General features: G+C 41.1%; 1 protein-coding gene across 2 annotated transcripts in view; it reads left to right on the forward strand.

Annotated features, from left to right (window-relative positions):
* MYO5B (myosin VB) overlaps positions 1-18,956 on the forward strand; it is a 232,136-nt gene that overhangs the window by 178,086 nt on the left and 35,094 nt on the right. For both annotated transcript variants that reach the window (XR_010792791.1, XM_066602561.1), the window contains exons 17-22: positions 5,511-5,597; positions 10,274-10,385; positions 12,161-12,372; positions 13,129-13,285; positions 14,081-14,320; positions 18,208-18,450. Coding sequence is in view for 1 of the 2 variants with exons in the window: in XM_066602561.1 (XP_066458658.1) it covers positions 5,511-5,597; positions 10,274-10,385; positions 12,161-12,372; positions 13,129-13,285; positions 14,081-14,320; positions 18,208-18,450 (1,051 nt within the window). In the remaining variant the exon portion in view is untranslated. The remainder of the gene's footprint in view (positions 1-5,510; positions 5,598-10,273; positions 10,386-12,160; positions 12,373-13,128; positions 13,286-14,080; positions 14,321-18,207; positions 18,451-18,956) is intronic.

Below are 18,956 nucleotides of genomic sequence, written 5' to 3' on the forward strand. Positions count from 1 at the left end.
CACACTTAGGCTTGCCCTCTTTTGCAAAGCTCCGCCCCTTTGCCAGGCGCAACAAGAAATGTGTCCAAAATAACAAATGTCAAAAAAAACCATAATATTAGGACAGCGCTCCATAGAAATGCATAAAAGCACACAGTATGAAGAAATATAAAAGGGACTTACCCGGTGACTAGCGGGGAGACTAGGGTTAGCCCGCACTAGCACCTCCAAGTCCCGGTAGGCATGTAGCAATTGATGCAGGATCCTCAAGTACTTCCCTACAATCCTGAATAGTCAGGAGAGACGCCTGGCAAATTGTGGCCTCCAGCGGAATCAGCCCAAAATGTATAGTAAAACCAAAAAAATAAAAAATAGCTCGGCGCTCGAGTAGGGAGGTCCCCAGGACACGCTCCTGTAAGTATAGAACGGTCTTAAACCCTTTCCAATCCACTGTCTGACGTCTGAAGACATTATGATTTAAGGCTGTACAGCTGTGATGTTGGAAGACGTCCGTCGGGGTTCTCTTACTGTATATTGCCAGCCTCTCTGCTGTCGGAGCCTATCCAACGTGTCACCTCATGCAGTACTGGCTTTAGCCAGCAGATAGCGCCAATGTATAACGGCAGAAAAGGAGTAAGCCCCCTAGGAAAACCAAGATACGAATTGGATTGGAAAGGGTTAAACACTGTTTCAAACACCGTTCTTAATATAATTTCCCCTGGCACACGAGATGACCAATATACAAAGAGCCGTACGCTTCTTCATATATATGGCATCTCTCGGCTCCTTCCTGCACTGACACAGACATTTACACCATCTAGAAGCCAACGTAGATTTCTGGTGTAAATTATACATAAATGTGTCAATCTTGGACGGCCATCTCAACAAGCCCCACCCACTTTTACAAAAGTGGCGAGGGCGGTGCAAAAAGCTGAAAAGTCTCAAATGTTTTGCAGAAGAGGGACCTGCGCCAAAATGTGTGACTTTTCGACGCCAGAATTCTCATTTAAAGCCCTTTGTTAATGTCCCCCAATATCTGTTCTGCGCACATTTATCATAGATCTGTGTTATATGGCTCCACGGTGCTTATTGTACCGCTATATCAGAGCTGAGTTTGTCATTTGGTACAACCTGTGGGAATACTACATGTGGTTTTGTGTAGAACTGCATTGCACAAGCGATGCCGGTCTTAAGATTCAAATGGCAAATTCAGCTCTGCTATGTTGGATTAGTTACAAGTCAGTAATGAGAGATGCGGGAAGGGACAGTCGGCTCATTGTGAGTGTCTCTGCTCATTGTCAGTGGGTGAATATATCTGGGTATGTGGGGAGTAAAGCCTGGGAACTGGTTATCAGCCGCTTCACATGGCCTACCCACGGCTCTGCAGGTATGAAGGTAAGTCCCCTCTCACTGGAAGACCAGGCAATCCTATACTAAGTTGCCATGCTCCCTGGCATTTTTTAAAACGGTGCCACTACTGACCAAGTGGTGTGATTGGCTTTACAATGTAGACTTCTTCACATTTATGGGCTGTATTGTCGCTCCGGCTTATAACCGTAACGCCGAAGGATATAGATATGCAAATGGATATCTCACCAGTAATACAGATGCAGCAGAGCTGAAATTCTCATTGCTGTTGTCCACTCTTATAACTGTGTCCTATAGAGTGCTGCACAACTGACAAATTCAGCTCTGCTGCATCCATACGCAAGTTTAGTTAAGAGAGCTTCAGTTTGGTGACAGGTTGTGTGACTAGTACAGAGCTGCTGGCATTAGAAGGAGCGGCATCGTCTGAGCATTGCAGAACACAGATGGGTCTGCTGGATTCTGTCTCACTGTTTGTAAATCTCCATAAAGATGAACACGGCGAATGTTATCGGAAGGGGGAAAGAAACAGATGTGTTATTTTATAGTCTGCTTTTTCTGTCAGGGCTGTTGGCTTACACAAAGTTCTGGGCTGAAAATTCTAAGAAAATGGAAGTATTAAAGTAGTTATATTCTTGTACATAGGGGGCAGTATTATAGTAGTTATATTCTTGTACATAAGAGGCAGTATTATAGTAGTTATATTCTTGTATATAGGGGAGCAGTATTATAGTAGTTATATACTTGTACATAGGGGGTAGTATTATAGCAGTTGTGTTCTTGTACATAGGGGGTAGTATTATAGTAGTTATATACTTGTACATAGGGGGCAGTATTATAGTAGTTATATTCTTGTATACAGGGAGCAGTATTATAGTAGTTATATTCTTGTACATAGTGGGCAGTATTATAGTAGTTATATTCTTGTACATAGGAGCAGTATTATAGTAGTTATATTCTTGTACATAGGGGGGCAGTATTATAGTAGTTATATTCTTGTACATAGGAGGCAGTATTTTAGTAGTTATATTTGTGTACATAGGGGTCAGTATTATAGTAGTTATATTCTTGTACATAGGAACAGTATTATAGTAGTTATATTTGTGTACATAGGGGGCAGTATTATAGTAGTTATATTCTTGTACATAGGGGGCAGTATTATAATAGTTATATTCTTGTACATAGGAGCAGTATTATAGTAGTTATATTCTTGTACATAGGGGGCAGTATTAGAGTAGTTATATTTGTGTACATATGGGGCAGTATTATAGTAGTTTTATTTGTGTACATAGGGGGGCAGTATTATAGTAGTTATATTCTTGTACATAGGGGGGCAGTATTATAGTAGTTATATTCTTGTACATAGGGGGCAGTATTATAGTAGTTATATTCTTGTACATAGGAGCAGTATTATAGTAGTTATATTCTTGTACATAGGGGGCAGTATTAGAGTAGTTATATTTGTGTACATATGGGGCAGTATTATAGTAGTTATATTCTTGTACATAGGGGCAGTATTATAGTAGTTATATTCTTGTACATAGGAGCAGTATTATAGGAGTTATATTCAGATATATAAGGACAGTACTACAGTAGTTATATTCTTGTACACAGATGCCAGTATCATAGTAGTTACATTCTTGTACATAGGAGGTAGTATTATAGTAGTTATATTCTTGTACATAGGGGCAGTATTATAGTAGTTATATTCTTGTACATAGGAGGTAGTATTATAGTAGTTATATTCTTGTACATAGGGGCAGTATTACAGTAGTTGTATTCTTGTATATAGGGGCAGTAATATAGTAGTAATATTCTTGTACATAGGAGAAGTATTATAGTAGTTATATTCTTGTACATAGGGGCAGTATTACAGTAGTTGTATTCTTGTATATAGGGGCAGTATTATAGTAGTTATAGTCTTGTACATAGGGGGCAATATTATAGTAGTTATATTCTTGTACATAGGAGGCAGTATTATAGTATTTATATTCTTGTATATAGGAGAAGTATTACAATAGTTATATTTTTGTAGATAGGAGGCAGTATTATAGTAGTTATTTCCTTGTACATAAAGGGCAGTATTATAGTAGTTATATTCTTGTACATAGGGGGCAGTATTATAGTAGTTATATTCTTGTACATAGGGGGCAGTATTATAGTAGTTATATGCTTGTACATAGGGGGCAGTATTATAGTAATTATATTCTTGTAAATAGGAGTAGTATTATAGTAGGTATATTCTTGTACATAGGGGGCAGTATTATAGTAGGTATATTCTTGTACATAGGGGGCAGTATTATAGTAGGTATATTCTTGTACATAGGGGGCAGTATTATAGTAGGTATATTCTTATACATAGGGGGCAGTATTATAGTAGTTATATTCTTGTACATAGGACCAGTATTATAGTAGTTATATTCTTGTACATAAGGGACAGTTTTATAGTAGTTATGTTCTTATACATAGGAGGCAGTATTATAGTAGTAATATTCTTGTATATAGGGGGGCAGTATTATAGTAGTTATATTCTTGTACATAGGAGGCAGTATTATAGTAGTTATATTCTTGTATATAGGGGGGCAGTATTATAGTAGTTATAATCTTGTACACAGGGGGCAGTATTCTAGTAGTTATATTCTTGTACATAGGGGACAGTATTATAGTAGTTATATTCTTGTACATAGGAGAAGTGTTACAGTAGTTATATTTTTGTAGATAGGAGGCAGTATTATAGTAGTTATTTCCTTTTACATAAAGGGCAGTATTATAGTTGTTATATTCTTGTACATAGGGGGCAGTATTATAGTAGTTAAATTCTTGTACATAGGGGGCAGTATTATAGTAGTTATATTCTTGTACATAGTGGGCAGTATTATAATAGTTATATTCTTGTACATAGGGGGCAGTATTATAGTAGGTATATTCTTGTACATAGGGGGCAGTATTATAGTAGTTATATTCTTGTACATAGGGGGCAGTATTATAGTAGGTATATTCTTGTACATAGGGGGCAGTTTTATAGTAGGTATATTCTTGTACATAGGGGGCAGTATTATAGTAGGTATATTCTTGTACATAGGGGGCAGTATTATAATAGTTATATTCTTGTTCATAGGGCGTAGTATTATAGTAGTTATATTCTTGTACACAGGGAGCAGTATTATCGTAGTTATATTCTTGTACATAGGACCAGTATTATAGTAGTTATATTCTTGTACATAGGGGGCAGTATTATAGTAGTTATGTTCTTATACATAGGAGGCAGTATTATAGTAGGTATATTCTTGTACATAGGGGGCAGTATTATAGTAGGTATATTCTTGTACATAGGGGGCAGTATTATAATAGTTATATTCTTGTTCATAGGGCGTAGTATTATAGTAGTTATATTCTTGTACACAGGGAGCAGTATTATCGTAGTTATATTCTTGTACATAGGACCAGTATTATAGTAGTTATATTCTTGTACATAGGGGGCAGTATTATAGTAGTTATGTTCTTATACATAGGAGGCAGTATTATAGTAGTTATATGCTTGTACATAGGGGGCAGTATTATAGTAGTTATATTCTTGTATATAGGGGGGGCAGTATTATAGTAGTTATATTCTTGTACATAGGGGGCAGTATTATAGTAGTTATATTCTTGTATATAGGGGGGGGCAGTATTATAGTAGTTATATTCTTGTACATAGGGGGCAGTATTATAGTAGTTATATTCTTGTACATAGGGAGCAGTATTATAGAAGTTATATTCTTGTACATAGAGAGCAGTATTATAGTAGCTATATTCTTGTACGTGAACCGCACATTTAAGATGCCAAAAATGCATTAACTGAAATCTCATTTTCTCTAATTACATAAAACTATAATTCGGGTCTCTATGTGCATCGCTCTCATTATTTCCAAATATAATGTGCTGTTTAGAACATAATGTGTCGGCAGATGATTGACAGCCGGAGTCGAGGCGTTTGCTTTCATCTAATGCACAAATTAGGTAAAACAGTAATTTAATTTGTTACATAGAAAATCAATATTTTCTTTTTTTGCCAAACATGATTTAATCTCTGTAATAACTCAGCGTGTGGCAGATATCTGTGATTGGCACCATGGATAGATTGCTTTGCTGGCGTTATATTCAATCTAGTTTTTATTGTTTTACAGCTTCGATCCAAAGAGAGCCGTGCAGCAGCTGAGAGCTTGTGGCGTTCTGGAGACCATCAGAATCAGTGCCGCAGGCTACCCATCAAGGTACGTGGGCCGTCATCAATGCTTCTCTCTTGGAGGACAGTATTTCTTCCTGGTGATCCGTATAGTGCTGCTATCTGCATTAGTGCTTAGAAACCTTGGAAATATCTGCAACTCCAATCATACAGCTTTGCTATAGTCAGGATCCTTAATTTTGAGAATTATAGAATGGTAGAGTTGGAAGGGACCACCAGGGTCATCTGTTCATCTCTTTTACAGGGGGTAGTATTCTACTACAAGAAATATTCTACTTAGTTTCTTTGTCGAATTGCTGAATGAGCTTGAGAAGTGACAACTGCTTTTCTGAGTCAGAAATGTGTTCTGATTAGTTGTCACTTCGCTTCCCTACCCATGTTGGCTGCCTATATAGGGTGCTTTTATACTGGGGGACCTGTTTGGCGCGGATGCCTGACAGGTCGTCCCAGCAATGATCGTTCTTGAGCCTCTATACAGGAATGAGCATCACTAAGGAATGGAGACAGAGTTGGCCAGAAATCGTTCAGGCCTGCCCACCTCCAGTTACGTTAAACAGGTCGTTGGGAGTGACTCAGCAGGGGGCGACAGTGAGCACAGAAGTAATCTCATCTTGAGGAAAACCTAAAGAATAAAGGTATCATGGGAGTGAAGGTAAAGGGGTCGTGAATTTTATAAAGGATGGGTATATGGAAGTAATTAAGGGGTCCCCACTTTGAGAGCAACTCAATTCTGGCAAATCTGGGCAGCTGATTTAAATATCGTCATGTAAATTATTAGCTAGATGCAGCTACAGTTTTACCTAAAATTATTCAACCCCCATTGCAAATTAGGTTTATTTGCCAATTTTACAAACTTTCAGCCATTTGCAAAAAAAAATCAAGCAAAATCAATTTCAATAGCTGAACACAACTAATATTTGTTTTTCCAAATGCTACACAGAATGCCACTTTAACTGACTACTGCAGCCTCAGAATTATTCAACCCCTTCACGAGAAGTGTCTTTAGTACTTAGTAGAGAACTTTATACTGTTATGACCTGCTGGAAATATGATGTATAGCTAGACACCGGCTTCTGACAGCGTTATGGAGGACTCTTAGCACATCCCTCATTGGCAATGGCCTCCTGTTCACTAATATTCTTGGGTTTATGTGCTACAATCGCCTTCCTCATATCCCACCAAAGATTTTTTATGGGGTTCAAGTCAGACGACTGTGACGGCCTCTCCAGAATCTTGCAGCTCTACTTCAAAGACCAAGGCCTGGTGGATTTTGCAGTATGCTTGTGATTATTGTGCCGTTGGAAGGTCCAATAATGCCCAAGCTTCAGCTTCCTTAGAGAAGACATAATGTTTTTTTTACTATACTGTAAATGTATCTTCTAGGAACATTTTGGACCTTTGTTATTTTTATGTTTGCTTTTTTCTTGTTTGGACAAGTCAATTTCTTTTCCTAACTTTTTTGACCAGTCTCTTGACGTAGGGTGCTTTCACACGTTGGGCACAGATCGTTCCTGTGTTCTTTTGCAGGCATGATTATTGCTAGTAGATGGAGGCAGAGTCGGCCAGAGATCAGTCGAGCCCACCCGCCTCCCTTTACAGTAAACTGGCAGTCGATCCTAGATGAACTACTGCCTGTTAACACGGGATCTATCTGTCATTAAGTTTTTATGCATGCAGAAATTATGGCCCTTAAGCCCCATTTACATCGGACGGGTGTCGGGCAGACCATGCCCAACAGTGCATCCCAGTGAAGTTCACTCTTATGCAGTTACAGGAGCGAGTATCGCTGGTATCGCTCAGAGCACTGCCAGCACTGAGGCAGGGTAGCTGGGGAGCGTTCTCCCTCCTCCATTCATAGTAAGCAGAAAGTCGTTCAGAAGTTAACGACTGCTGTTTACACTGAACAGCTAGTCGTTCAATTTTCTGCATGCACAAACTGAACGACTAAACGACTCTCGTTCAGTTGCTGCATGCATTAACACGGGACGACTGTTGTTCAAACTCCCACAGGAGCGCCGGAATGGGAACAACTTTAAACGATAATTGTCCTGTAAAAATGGTTCATTAGCCATATTTCTGACATGGAATGAAACATCATAGTCAACAACGCCTTAGCCAGTTCATGTATTTGATGTGTTTTATCTCAAGAGCACCTAAAGCTAATAATGAAGTCCTTGATTAGTTGCACCAGGTGTGCTTAAGATAACGTGATTTGCAAATATGTACTCTTATAAGCAATTCTATTCAGGGGGCTGAATACTTTTGAGACTGCAGTAGTCATTAAAAGTTACAGTTTGTTCAGAATGTGTTGAAATCACATTAGATTAGCTATTTAAATTTTTCTTAAGTTAATTTTTATCTTTTTGGGGGGAAACAGCTGGAAGTTTGCAAAAGTGGCAAATAGACCTAATTTACAGTGGGGGTTGAATAAATTTGATTGCTGCTGTACAGCTGCTCACTTGGTATTAGCGACTTCGATTTGAAAAGTGGTTGCCTTCATGAGTCACAGAGGCAAAGAAACCTTCTGCTTGCACAGCTTATGAATTTGTTACATTGTATAAGGGAGGTATACACGAATCTCTGACTCTAGGCTACGTCACCAATAAAATTTATACAAATGGGATTAACAGCAATAAAAAATTGACACCATCACTTTTCTGCGTCATTGAGATTGACTTCTCAATACATGATTACCGTCTTCAATCCCATTCTATGTTCCAATGATGCGGAGAGGATGAAAGAGAATTAAAAGGGTATTCAAGCCAATTTGTCATCTGTCCAGTGGATAGTTGATAAATGTTAGGTGAAGATCTGAGCATGTGGGACCCTCAAAGGCACTAAAAGAAGAGAACCCCTCTTGCACACCCTTTACTCAAAAGTGTTTGAGTAGAGCTGACATTTAATTCAAAGTCTATGGTATTGATAAAAGTTTCCGAGTTTGGCTTCTAGGTGCAAACCTGGGACTGGGAGGACTCGGACCAACTGTTCTAGTGATCGTTAAGTATCCCAGTGGTCGGACCCCACAGATTTAAAATTTATTACATGTCTAGTGATAAGTGCTTCACACTGGAATGTTCCTTTAATGTTTTTGCATTGGATTCCATTATTTTCCAATGTATTTCCACCCTTCCTTGCTTCACCTTGCTTTACATATAACGTATTCGCAGTATCTGCAATGTAGCAATCAGCTTGTTAGCTGGAATCACTTGTATTCATTACATAGCTATCCCTGCCATTTCCTAACCCTCTCATACAGTACCTCACCGTGGGATGTTAGGGCGAAGAATGAATTATCTGCATTGGTTCGGACGTGACATTTTTCCATGCAGAGAAGTACCATCATTGAGGGCTCAATTCCAGCAGTTCCCAATATTCTGCTCAGCCAAGTCGAAACAAGTGTAAGCTGTTCCGTCTCAAATTGCCTGTGACTTCTGTTCATTTTCTAAGCTTTATTGTCCTTTCTGCGTCATACAATAACACTGGAGCAGTAAGCCAACAGTCACAGATTACCCAGAATACACCAAGTACTTAGAATAATAATAGTACAACGCCTACAATCCAAACCTTATACTTCATCAGCAGCCAACTTCCTTAATGTCATGCAGTAGTCCAGGAAACTGAGATGCACTGGCTTACAGACCACACCATGAAGAAGTGCTCGAAATGAGACGAAACTCAACATACAGATAAAGAATTAAGTTCTGAACAAGCAATTTTACATTCAATTACATATCTCCTGTGGCCCGATAACCATCATGTTGGGCGATGCAGCCATTAACATGGTATAGCACTGATTCAGTGAGTGCTCGAAGACTGTCCTCCAGTGATGTTGACCCTGTGGTATTGACCAGAGTCCACAATCCATCTTCATTATGAGGCTGTGGGACAGAGATCACTTCACGTCGAATCGTCTCCCACAGATTCTTGATTGGAGAAAGATCTGGGAATGCCAGGTAGCTCTGGAATTGACACCACTGCAAACATTCAGGACAATGGTGTGGTATGAGGAGCAGTCTACGCAATGGGGGACTTAACTGCAAACCTGCCTCAGCCAATGGTTAAGAAACACTCAATATTAGAGCATCCTGATCTGTCCATACACCCCATAGAATGTCACCAGCTGTGAATTGTGGAGTCAGTCCTGCGTGACTCCAGATGCGTCCATCTGTGCGTTATAGCGTTCGTCTCCGTGCTCCAGTCCCGCTGCACACTTTGTTCTGTTCTGCTGACCACCGTCTCCATTTTAGGCCCACAGTTGTACCATCCCGTTGAGTTTCTGCCTCGATGTAATGCAAAGACCAACCAGCTACACATAATTGTGTGATGGAACCTTTAGTAAACTCATCCTTTTGATAAAACGGCTCTTAGAAGCGTCTTCACTTCTTAATCTTCATCGCAAAAAACGAAAACAATTTTCATGGGTGTCTCCAACGTTGGCTTAGGAGACTGGCGCAAAACTGCAGCAGTTTGCATAACTTGTTTTTCTGAACATACATTGAAAATTGCATATTGCTTGACAAAATCTTCATGACGTGGCGTTTTCTCTGTGAGGCCGTGTATGTGGAGCTCTTGGTTAGGGTTCACACACTGCAGAACTGCTGTAGCGCCCCTGGTGGTTCCTTTGACAAGGAGGACACAAGGTGGTCATTCTGCAGGATCACATTGTTTTTGACTTTTGTATTAAGGATATTTTATGTCTTCTAGGTGGACCTACCATGACTTCTTCATTAGATACCGTGTATTGATGACGAAGAAGGATCGTTCCCAACCTGACAAGAAAATCACCTGTAAAAACCTGCTGGAGAATCTTATAAAGGTGACAGGCTTGAAGATAATTAACAAGCAATTTTACAGTCACTTAATCATTATCTTTGCTAATCAGCTGTCCCCACTGAGTGACTGATGCTTGTATGGGCATCAGGAGACCAATTTTAGGATTTTCGAGACTACACTACTGATAACCTATCTTCACGGTACGTCATTACTAGTTGTTTGGCAGGGAACATTGGTTGGTATCCCTGCCGATCAGCTGATTGAAGAGGCCTCGGTGCTCAATGCAGTGCCACATCCTCTTAGGCATGTGATGTCCCTTTCATGGGTCATGTGGTTTGAGAGCAGCTCAGTCCCTTTTAAGTGAATGGGACTGAGCTGCAATAGCGAGCATAGCCACTGGACCATGTATGGCACTGTGACCATAAAAACTACATGTCCTCTCCACTAAAACGCAAGAAGTAATGACACATTAAAAAACTGTACAAATTTGGTATCGCCACATTCATACTGACCCACAGACTAAAGTTAACCTGTCATTTTTGCAACACTGCGAACACAGCAAAAATGAAACCCAAAAAAGCGAAATTGCATATTTTTTTCTATTTCAACCCACTCAAATTTTTACGTTTTTCAATACAGTATACAATACATTAAATGGAACTAATAGCCTGGGTTTACATGGGTTGGATTTGCTGCAATTTTTCCGCGGTTTGCCGTTGCATATCCGCACTGCGGCTAAACCGCTGCGTTTGCAGTGCAAATGTGTTTGGTCAAAAAGCTGTTCTCACACGACAGATTTTTTCCGCAGTGCGGAAATGCAGCTGCGGCGCGGTTTTTCAAGACACAGCATGTCAATACTTTTGCTGTTTCCGCAGCGCTTTTTTGTCCATAGACCTCGACGCAGCAAAATACGCTGCAAAAGTAAAAAAAAGCGCCGCGGGAAAAAACCCTTGCGGATTTTCCACGCCAAAAAAGCACGGAAAATATGCAAAAGAAAAATACGCAAGAAAAAAATAACCTCTGAAGCGGTTTTGCCGCAGAAGCAGTTCTTTTGCGGCAAAACCACAACAGAAAAAGCGTAGCAAAACCGTGGCAAATCTGCCCTGTGTGAACCCAGCCTTAAATGGAACTAAAAAGTACAACTCATCCCGCAATAAACAAGCCTCATGCTGCTGTGTCGATAGAGAAATGAAGTTGTTGCTCCTGAAAAGTAGGGATGAAAAAACAAACTGGAAAATTTGACTAAATTCTGACCTTTAGGCTGGGTTCACGTGGGGCGGATTTGCCGCGAAAATTCCGTGCGGAATTTCACCGCGGCAAATCCGCATGCGGCCGCTAATCTCAGGGTTAGCCAGCCATGTGGACGAGATTTCTCAGAAATACGCTGCTGCTAAGCTGGCAGAAGCATGTCCATTTTTTTTTTCCTCTGCGGCCGCGCTCTCCTCCTTTTTTTTCGCTGCAGCCAAACCACGACATTTCCGCCTCGAATCCGCCCTGTGAGAACCCAGCCTAAATGGGTTAAACACAGCAGAGTGTATGTTTAGATAAGCAGTCCTGCTTATCTAGTCTCCAGCAGTACAATAGAGTCCATCATTCATCTAAAACTATGATCTCGAAAACTGGTTATTTTCTTATGATGGAATAGTTGCGAATTAAAAGAAAATCCTCTTTTGCGCAGCCTCAGCGTCCGATTAAAGGTACCTTAGCCCATAGTCCTTATGAGAAGAGGTTCTGGATGTGGAATCCCTCTCACACTGCTAATTTTTACTATCTGCTCCATGAATTGTTGTTCTAAGTGATGAATTGCAATTTTAACAGGATCCGGACAAGTTCCAGTTTGGACGCACAAAGATCTTTTTCCGGGCCGGACAAGTGGCTTATCTGGAGAAACTGCGTGCTGATAAGTTCCGTGCGGCCACCATTATGATCCAGAAGACAGTACGTGGCTGGTTACAGAGACTGAAATATAGGAGGATGAGAGCTGCTGCCATTACAATCCAGAGATACACACGGGGATATCTCGCCCGCAGGTAAAATAAGATCCACCGTCTAGGGGCGCAGTCACATGAACAATATTCGCACACGAGTTTTGTGTGATGCGATGAGCACAAAACTTAAACAAATATGAATGGATTAATTCACATGAGCGATTCTTTTCGCAACATGTTCTATGTTTGAGTGTTGGCTCGCCCATTGTTTTCCATGGGACCTTCAAAGACCGCACATGGCACTCACATGCGAGTGCGATTCAATGTTTCCCATTGAAGTCAACAGGAAACACTTGTGATGCTTTCTAGAGATGAGCGAGTATACTCGCTAACGCACATTACTTAAGCGAGTAGTGCCTTAGCCGAGTATCTCCCCGCTCATCTCTAAAGATTCGGGGGGCGGCGTGGGTGACAGGCGAGTTGCAGCGGGGGGTGAGAGAGAGATCTCCCCTCCGTTCCTCCCCGCCGCCGGCCCCCGAATCTTTAGAGACGAGTGGGGAGATACTCGGCTAAGGCACTACTCGCTTAAGTAATGTGCCTTAGCGAGTATACTCGCTCATCTCTAATGCTTTTACATCCATGAAAATTGCAATTTCATAGAAGTGATGCGATTTTTTTAAATTTTTTTTTAACATCTAAAACGTTTTCATTGCTGCGAAAAAAAGCACATTGGCAAGCACAATATCAGGCCGATTTTCTCTGCCCGATATCGCGCTTGCCCATGTGAATGTAGTCTAACGCACAAAAATAGTTGCCAGCAACTATCCATCAACCAAGCTTTGAACTTTTTTTAATCAGGTTGGCTGACCATATCCGCAAAACGAAAGCAGCCATATGTTTCCAGAAACAATACCGCATGATCCGCGTGCATCGCCTCTACCAGAAAAAACGAAGAGCCGCTATTACTATCCAGTCCTACACCCGGGGCATGTTCGATAGACGAGCTTATCGGGAGGTAATGTATTCCAAACATTTTGCTGCTCTACAAGCCCCGGCCAGCGAACTACTTTGTGGGTTCCATGTTTTAGGCTCACCTTCATAGGATGACATGAAGAGGCATGATATTTTTGGATCGGTGCAATTGTAACACCAATTCTCTGTCGCATTGCAATGGACTGAAACCTCACTGTAATACTAAAGGTGGCACATTCCAAATTAACAGGTTTGCTGCCATGCTGTGTGGCTGAGTCATCTTAAATGGGGCAGGTGTGCACTACAGGTGGACAGGAAAGGATATAAGGGTGTTCAAGATAAGTGTTTCATTGCAAACCTGGCAGGCTACCTCCATTCTTTATAGAAAATAGTTTGCCTGATTAGGTCCTGCTCTGGTTATCCTGATTCTACCTGCACCTCAATCACTTCCTCCAAATGCTGCACTGAGTTCTGCATTATCTGGCAGTCTTTATTTGTAGACTGTATTAATGTAGACAACTTCCTGCTGGCTTGCATTTGTACACTGCCCCTTTCCAGTAGCATCTTGTTGGGCCGCAGGTGATTGAATCAAGGCTTTCACTACCTCATCCATATTTGCAGATACAAAGTTGCCCGCATTCTCCACCAACCTCTGATAATCATCTTTTTTCATTATCACTAAGTCTGCAATAACCTCAAATCAGGCCTCTCTGCCACCCTGTAGAATTTAACGGCCCAGCATTTTCAATATCCTAAGCACCCTATATATATGTTTACATGATGCGTTGATAACGTTATGGCTACAGTCCTTCAGTCTTGTGATTTTCTGTTTTTGCAGCTCCTTCTTCAACACAAAGCTAAAATCATTCAGAAGCATCTGAGAGGATGGGTCGCACGTAAACAGTTCATCAAGTTCCGCAACGCAGCCATTGTTATCCAGTGCTATTACCGCAGGATGATGGCCCGAAGGGAGCTCAAACAGCTGAAGATCGAGGCCAGGACAGCAGAACACTTTAAGAAGCTAAGTGTGGGCATGGAGAACAAAGTGGTGCAACTACAGAGGAAGATTGACGAACAGGTAAATGATGTGACCTTTAGCTAAATAGAATTTATATAGTGATCTGCCGACATACTGGCACATTGCGGTATGTTGGTTCTTGCACTGCATTGCAGTACCAGTATTGCAGTTGCTTGTCATCCATTCTTGCATATCCGTTTGGTCTATTTTTGTAAAAGATAAAAGGACACATTATATATTGTATTAATCCTGAGTAATCGCTGCTACCGTAGTATTATACTTCAGAGCTGCGTTCACAGTTCTGTTGGTTATTACAGAAACTGTTGGCAAGCTTATGAGCAAGTGGGAAAGTTAGTTTTCACTATATCAGATTACTGTACAGCGTCTGATTTAAAGACAACACTTTCCAGAAGGTAGTTTACCAAAGTGAGCGCTATTCAGACTCTGGACAAGCAGAGATTTCAGAATTGTGATTGCAGCTCTGAAATATAATATAAACTGTAACTCGGTATCAATACAAATTAAGTAATGCAAAGTTGCCTCTTCACAAATATTGCATTTAAGCCTGAAGCAGAACCCCGAGAGGTTCAAAAGCTCGCATTACCTTCATGTATTCTTGTTTAATCATTAAAAGGTATCATATCTACAAGATTACTTGGTTTCTCTTGCTGGGAACAATCACATTTTGCTCTACTGGCTAACACTGTACCACACGTTTTTCATTATAACAAATTAGAACACTCTGCATTAGATGAGACTCTTCTTTAATGAAAGCTGCAATCTGATTGCTTGCTGCTTCTTTGCACCGTCTCTCGCTGTTTCTATTTACATTCCACCCTATTTTCAAGATCTCTGCTTGCTGTTAGTGAATGAAAATATTCTTGATTACAGGCTTTCTGACCCAATCCTGCTAACGCTGCTGATCAGTGTGATACAATGTAGATAGTGGTTTGCATCTCTTCACTCTTCAAATAGCATCAACAAATCATGATTTGATGGTATTCCAAGGGTGAAGACCATTGGTGTATTATGATACAATAATGATACACTAAATGGCCACTTTATTAGAGCCCCGGCGCTCTCATGATTTTAGCTTTCCTGTATGGAAGTTCTACCCGTGACCCTGCAGCATAAAATCACGTGACAAGTTCTCCATGGATCAGTTTTAGTGTGAATCCACATTACATGGGAAAATCCAGCGATCTAAGCGGCTTCCAATGAGGCCCGGTCATCGGTGCTAGACTAGCCGGGGCTGGGATGTTACTGCCAACCGCGTGGGGTTTTCACATGTAGTTGTGTGGAGAGTATACCGAGAATGGCGCAAACCAGGAAAAACATCCAGAGAAAGGGGATTCTGTGGATGAGAAAAATGTGTTGCTGAAAGGGGTCAGAGGAGGATGTAAGGAATCGTTCTGATGACCAGGTGCTACAAAGGCAAGGAAATTGCAGCCAATTACAACTCTGGTGCTACAACTAACGTGTTCAAGCGCACATTTCGTCGTTGTCTGCACAATTTGTCGTCATTCATTCGGGATGGGATTTTCAGTCTCGGAATATGAGGAATGATTATCTTTGATCATGTCAGATTCATTACAGCTGTATTTTAATTATCCTATCAGGTTGTATCCACACCACGTTTGACGTTATTATGTGTCCTAACGCGCCAGGAAAGCTCCTAGCGTATGTGCCGAACTTAATCATAGGGTCCCCTTAACCTGACAGATGCCAGAAGGTTGTCATTTTGGCCTTAGACAGTGACAGACGAGTATATTTCTCGCACATTTTTTACATCCGTAATACATTTTTGCACCCGTAATATTGACCGCTGCCCCAGCCAAACCGCAGGTTTCCTGGTCTGAACTCTGAGCATCATCGGAATTCAATGACTTCTCGTAACGTCTCACCTCCAGCACAGAAAGAGATTGAGTCTTTTCTTTATTTTAACTTCAGGATTATTTGTAATACTTAAAGCCTGCAGAGTGAAGGACAATGAAACGCGTTGGTTGTGATTTACAATAGCGGCTGTCTCTGCTCTTTGTCACATTGTGAAATATCTTATCAGTTATAGGGAACATGGAGAGAATTACAGGCCTTCTTTCACAGTAGAATCGGCTTTACAAAATTAGTCGCCTAGACTTGGTATTTGATATTATTCTCTTTTGCCGCTGTTCTCTGGGGATTACCTGCCTCGTTTTTCATTTGCTATGTGCAGGATACGCTGAGCTCTCGGCTTTTTCTTATTTTTTGGTCCCTAAGCTTCTTTAAAAACAATTTGCTTCAGGAAACAAAAACAATGTGTTTAGTTTTTTAACTTTGGCTTTTTCTTGGTCATATTGTGTCCCAACTGTTATCACACAATTGTGTAAAAGGTGGTAAGCCTTGTATGTAATATGATTGGTGGGTGCTCTTATCACATGCGGGTAAATGTTCCTTATAAATCCTGGTATGTCACAGTTTATGGTCTTTAGAACAGCCATGTGTATAAAATGCCTTTTACAAGGCCCAATGATTGGGCAGGCACGTACCTAGGAATGTACAGACCCGATCATCAGACCTTGGGAAAGTGCGGCCAATTATCCAACAAGCAACAGACGCTCATCTGTCAGGTGATCACATCATTTTTGCAACACAAAAAGTTATCGTTGGTGACGGCACATCTCCACGAGTGAACAGAGGATGTGCTGCCCAAAACTATAAAACTCTATGAATGGTCTTATGAAAGACCAGAGTCTTGAATTTGCCCTTGTGAAGGCCTGGAAGATGAGCACTTATTTCATTGATCAGGACTCCCCATCATCGTAGTCTCTAAATGTGACTAGATTTAAAGTGGTTGTACCGAAAACGTTTATTATCTATCCACGGGATAGGTGATAAAATTCTGATTGGTGGGGCCTCACTACTGTTGCCCGTACCAATCCCAAAAATGGAGGTTATGTGCACCCCCCACCCTCCTTCTCACTGCAGGCTTCACTGCACCCACCTGCAATGAGGGGGGGATTGAATTTTAGTGGCAGTTACACATGCGAGGCACTCTTCTATTCATCTCAGTGGGATTGACCCATTGAAGATAAAGGGAGTGGCACTGTGCATCGCTGCCCCATTCTCCTCCTAACTGCAGAGGGTGTAGTGAGCCTGCAGTGAGGAGAGGGTGAGGCGTGACCTCCACCGATCAGACTTTAATCGTCTCTCCTGTGGATAGGTTATAAAAGTCAGTCTTCGTATAACCTCTTTAAAGTCCTTTTACACGACCTGAAAGTTGAGCAAGAATGTATGCGCAAACTTTCTTTCTGTGCAATCATTAGTCTGTGTAGAAGTGTAAACCATCAACCAGTGAATTAACTGATCAGCTCATTTGTGCGAGCATTAAAATGCTCACTGGTTAGCTGAATAGAGATGTGTAGCTGCCTAACAACAGCTCTATGAGGACAAACAATTGTTCATATTAATGATCATTTAGCCCCTGATCGAGTCAGAATTGGCCTGTGTAAAGGTCTGGTGAATGAATGCTAAGCTCGTTGATCTGAGCTCATCTACTGGAGCAAATTACTACCTGTGAAATGATCTTAACTCTGTGTCCAGACAGTAAATGATGCAGCTCTCTCTGCCTCTAACACAGCAGGGAATTCCAACATACTTTGAAGTACCAATCAGAATAAAGATCGTTTGTCCGACTGTTGTTGGATATATGTAGGCCCTTAACTTCCTTTTTAGTATTGTGGCTGTCTTGTACACATTGTTCATCCAGCGTATGCAGAAAATATCAGTGACATGAGCTGATCTCCTCTGGAGCCTTGTTGTGCAACAGTCCAAACATGTTCACAAAGAGAAAGGTGTGAAACTGGTGGAAGGACGATATGAGATATAGAACGTTGCGTGTCTTCTGGGGTCTGTATTGAGCCGCATGCTTCCTCTATTGTTATCTATTGATCCCTGTGTGTTTTATTTAGAACAAAGAGCACAAAGACCTGAAGGAGCAGCTTAATGTCGTAACGTCGGTGCATGCAACAGAGGTGGAGAAACTGCAGAAAGAGCTGGAGCGGCAGCGGCAAAACCAAAACCAGCAAGACGAGAACCAGCTGAGCAGCCTACAGGAGGAGATCGAGGCACTCAGAGCAGAACTCACCAAGAGCAGAGACGAGAGGAAGATCACGGAGGACTTGTATATGAGTGAGAAGCAGCAGCTGCAACAGGTTACTGTCGATATCTCTCACACTGCTCAGTACAACCAGTTGCCATCAGCAAGGCACTATAATCTACAAGGGGGATGAGATCTAATTATCTCAGGGTACTTAGTGCTGCTCTGACATCCTTCCAAGAACAGCTACACAAACACGGAGGGGAAAAGATGCTTTTCCTGAAACTAGTGGAGGGATGACAAAAATTTTCAGCACATACAAGAACATATTGGTAGGGGCGATTGACCCAGCAGATGCCAAAAGTGTGTTATTTTGACATGCATTGGGCAAGTATTTACTAATATGTACCTTTTTTTCGGAACTCTACGAAAGATGTAAAAGTAGCATTATTTTTTTTCTTACCATGAGTCTATGGGCGCACAATGCCATTAAATACTAATGAAGAAACTAAAAGTTTAACATCAATGTTCTCTTTCATCCAAATACGCTCAACATTTTGTGCCAATTAATTTGTTATCATATCTTTACAGCGGTTGAAGCTCCATTTTTAATTTACTGAG

This window comes from Eleutherodactylus coqui, chromosome 5 (genome assembly GCF_035609145.1).
Source record: "Eleutherodactylus coqui strain aEleCoq1 chromosome 5, aEleCoq1.hap1, whole genome shotgun sequence".
In the NCBI taxonomy this organism is placed as follows: Eukaryota; Metazoa; Chordata; class Amphibia; order Anura; family Eleutherodactylidae; genus Eleutherodactylus; species Eleutherodactylus coqui.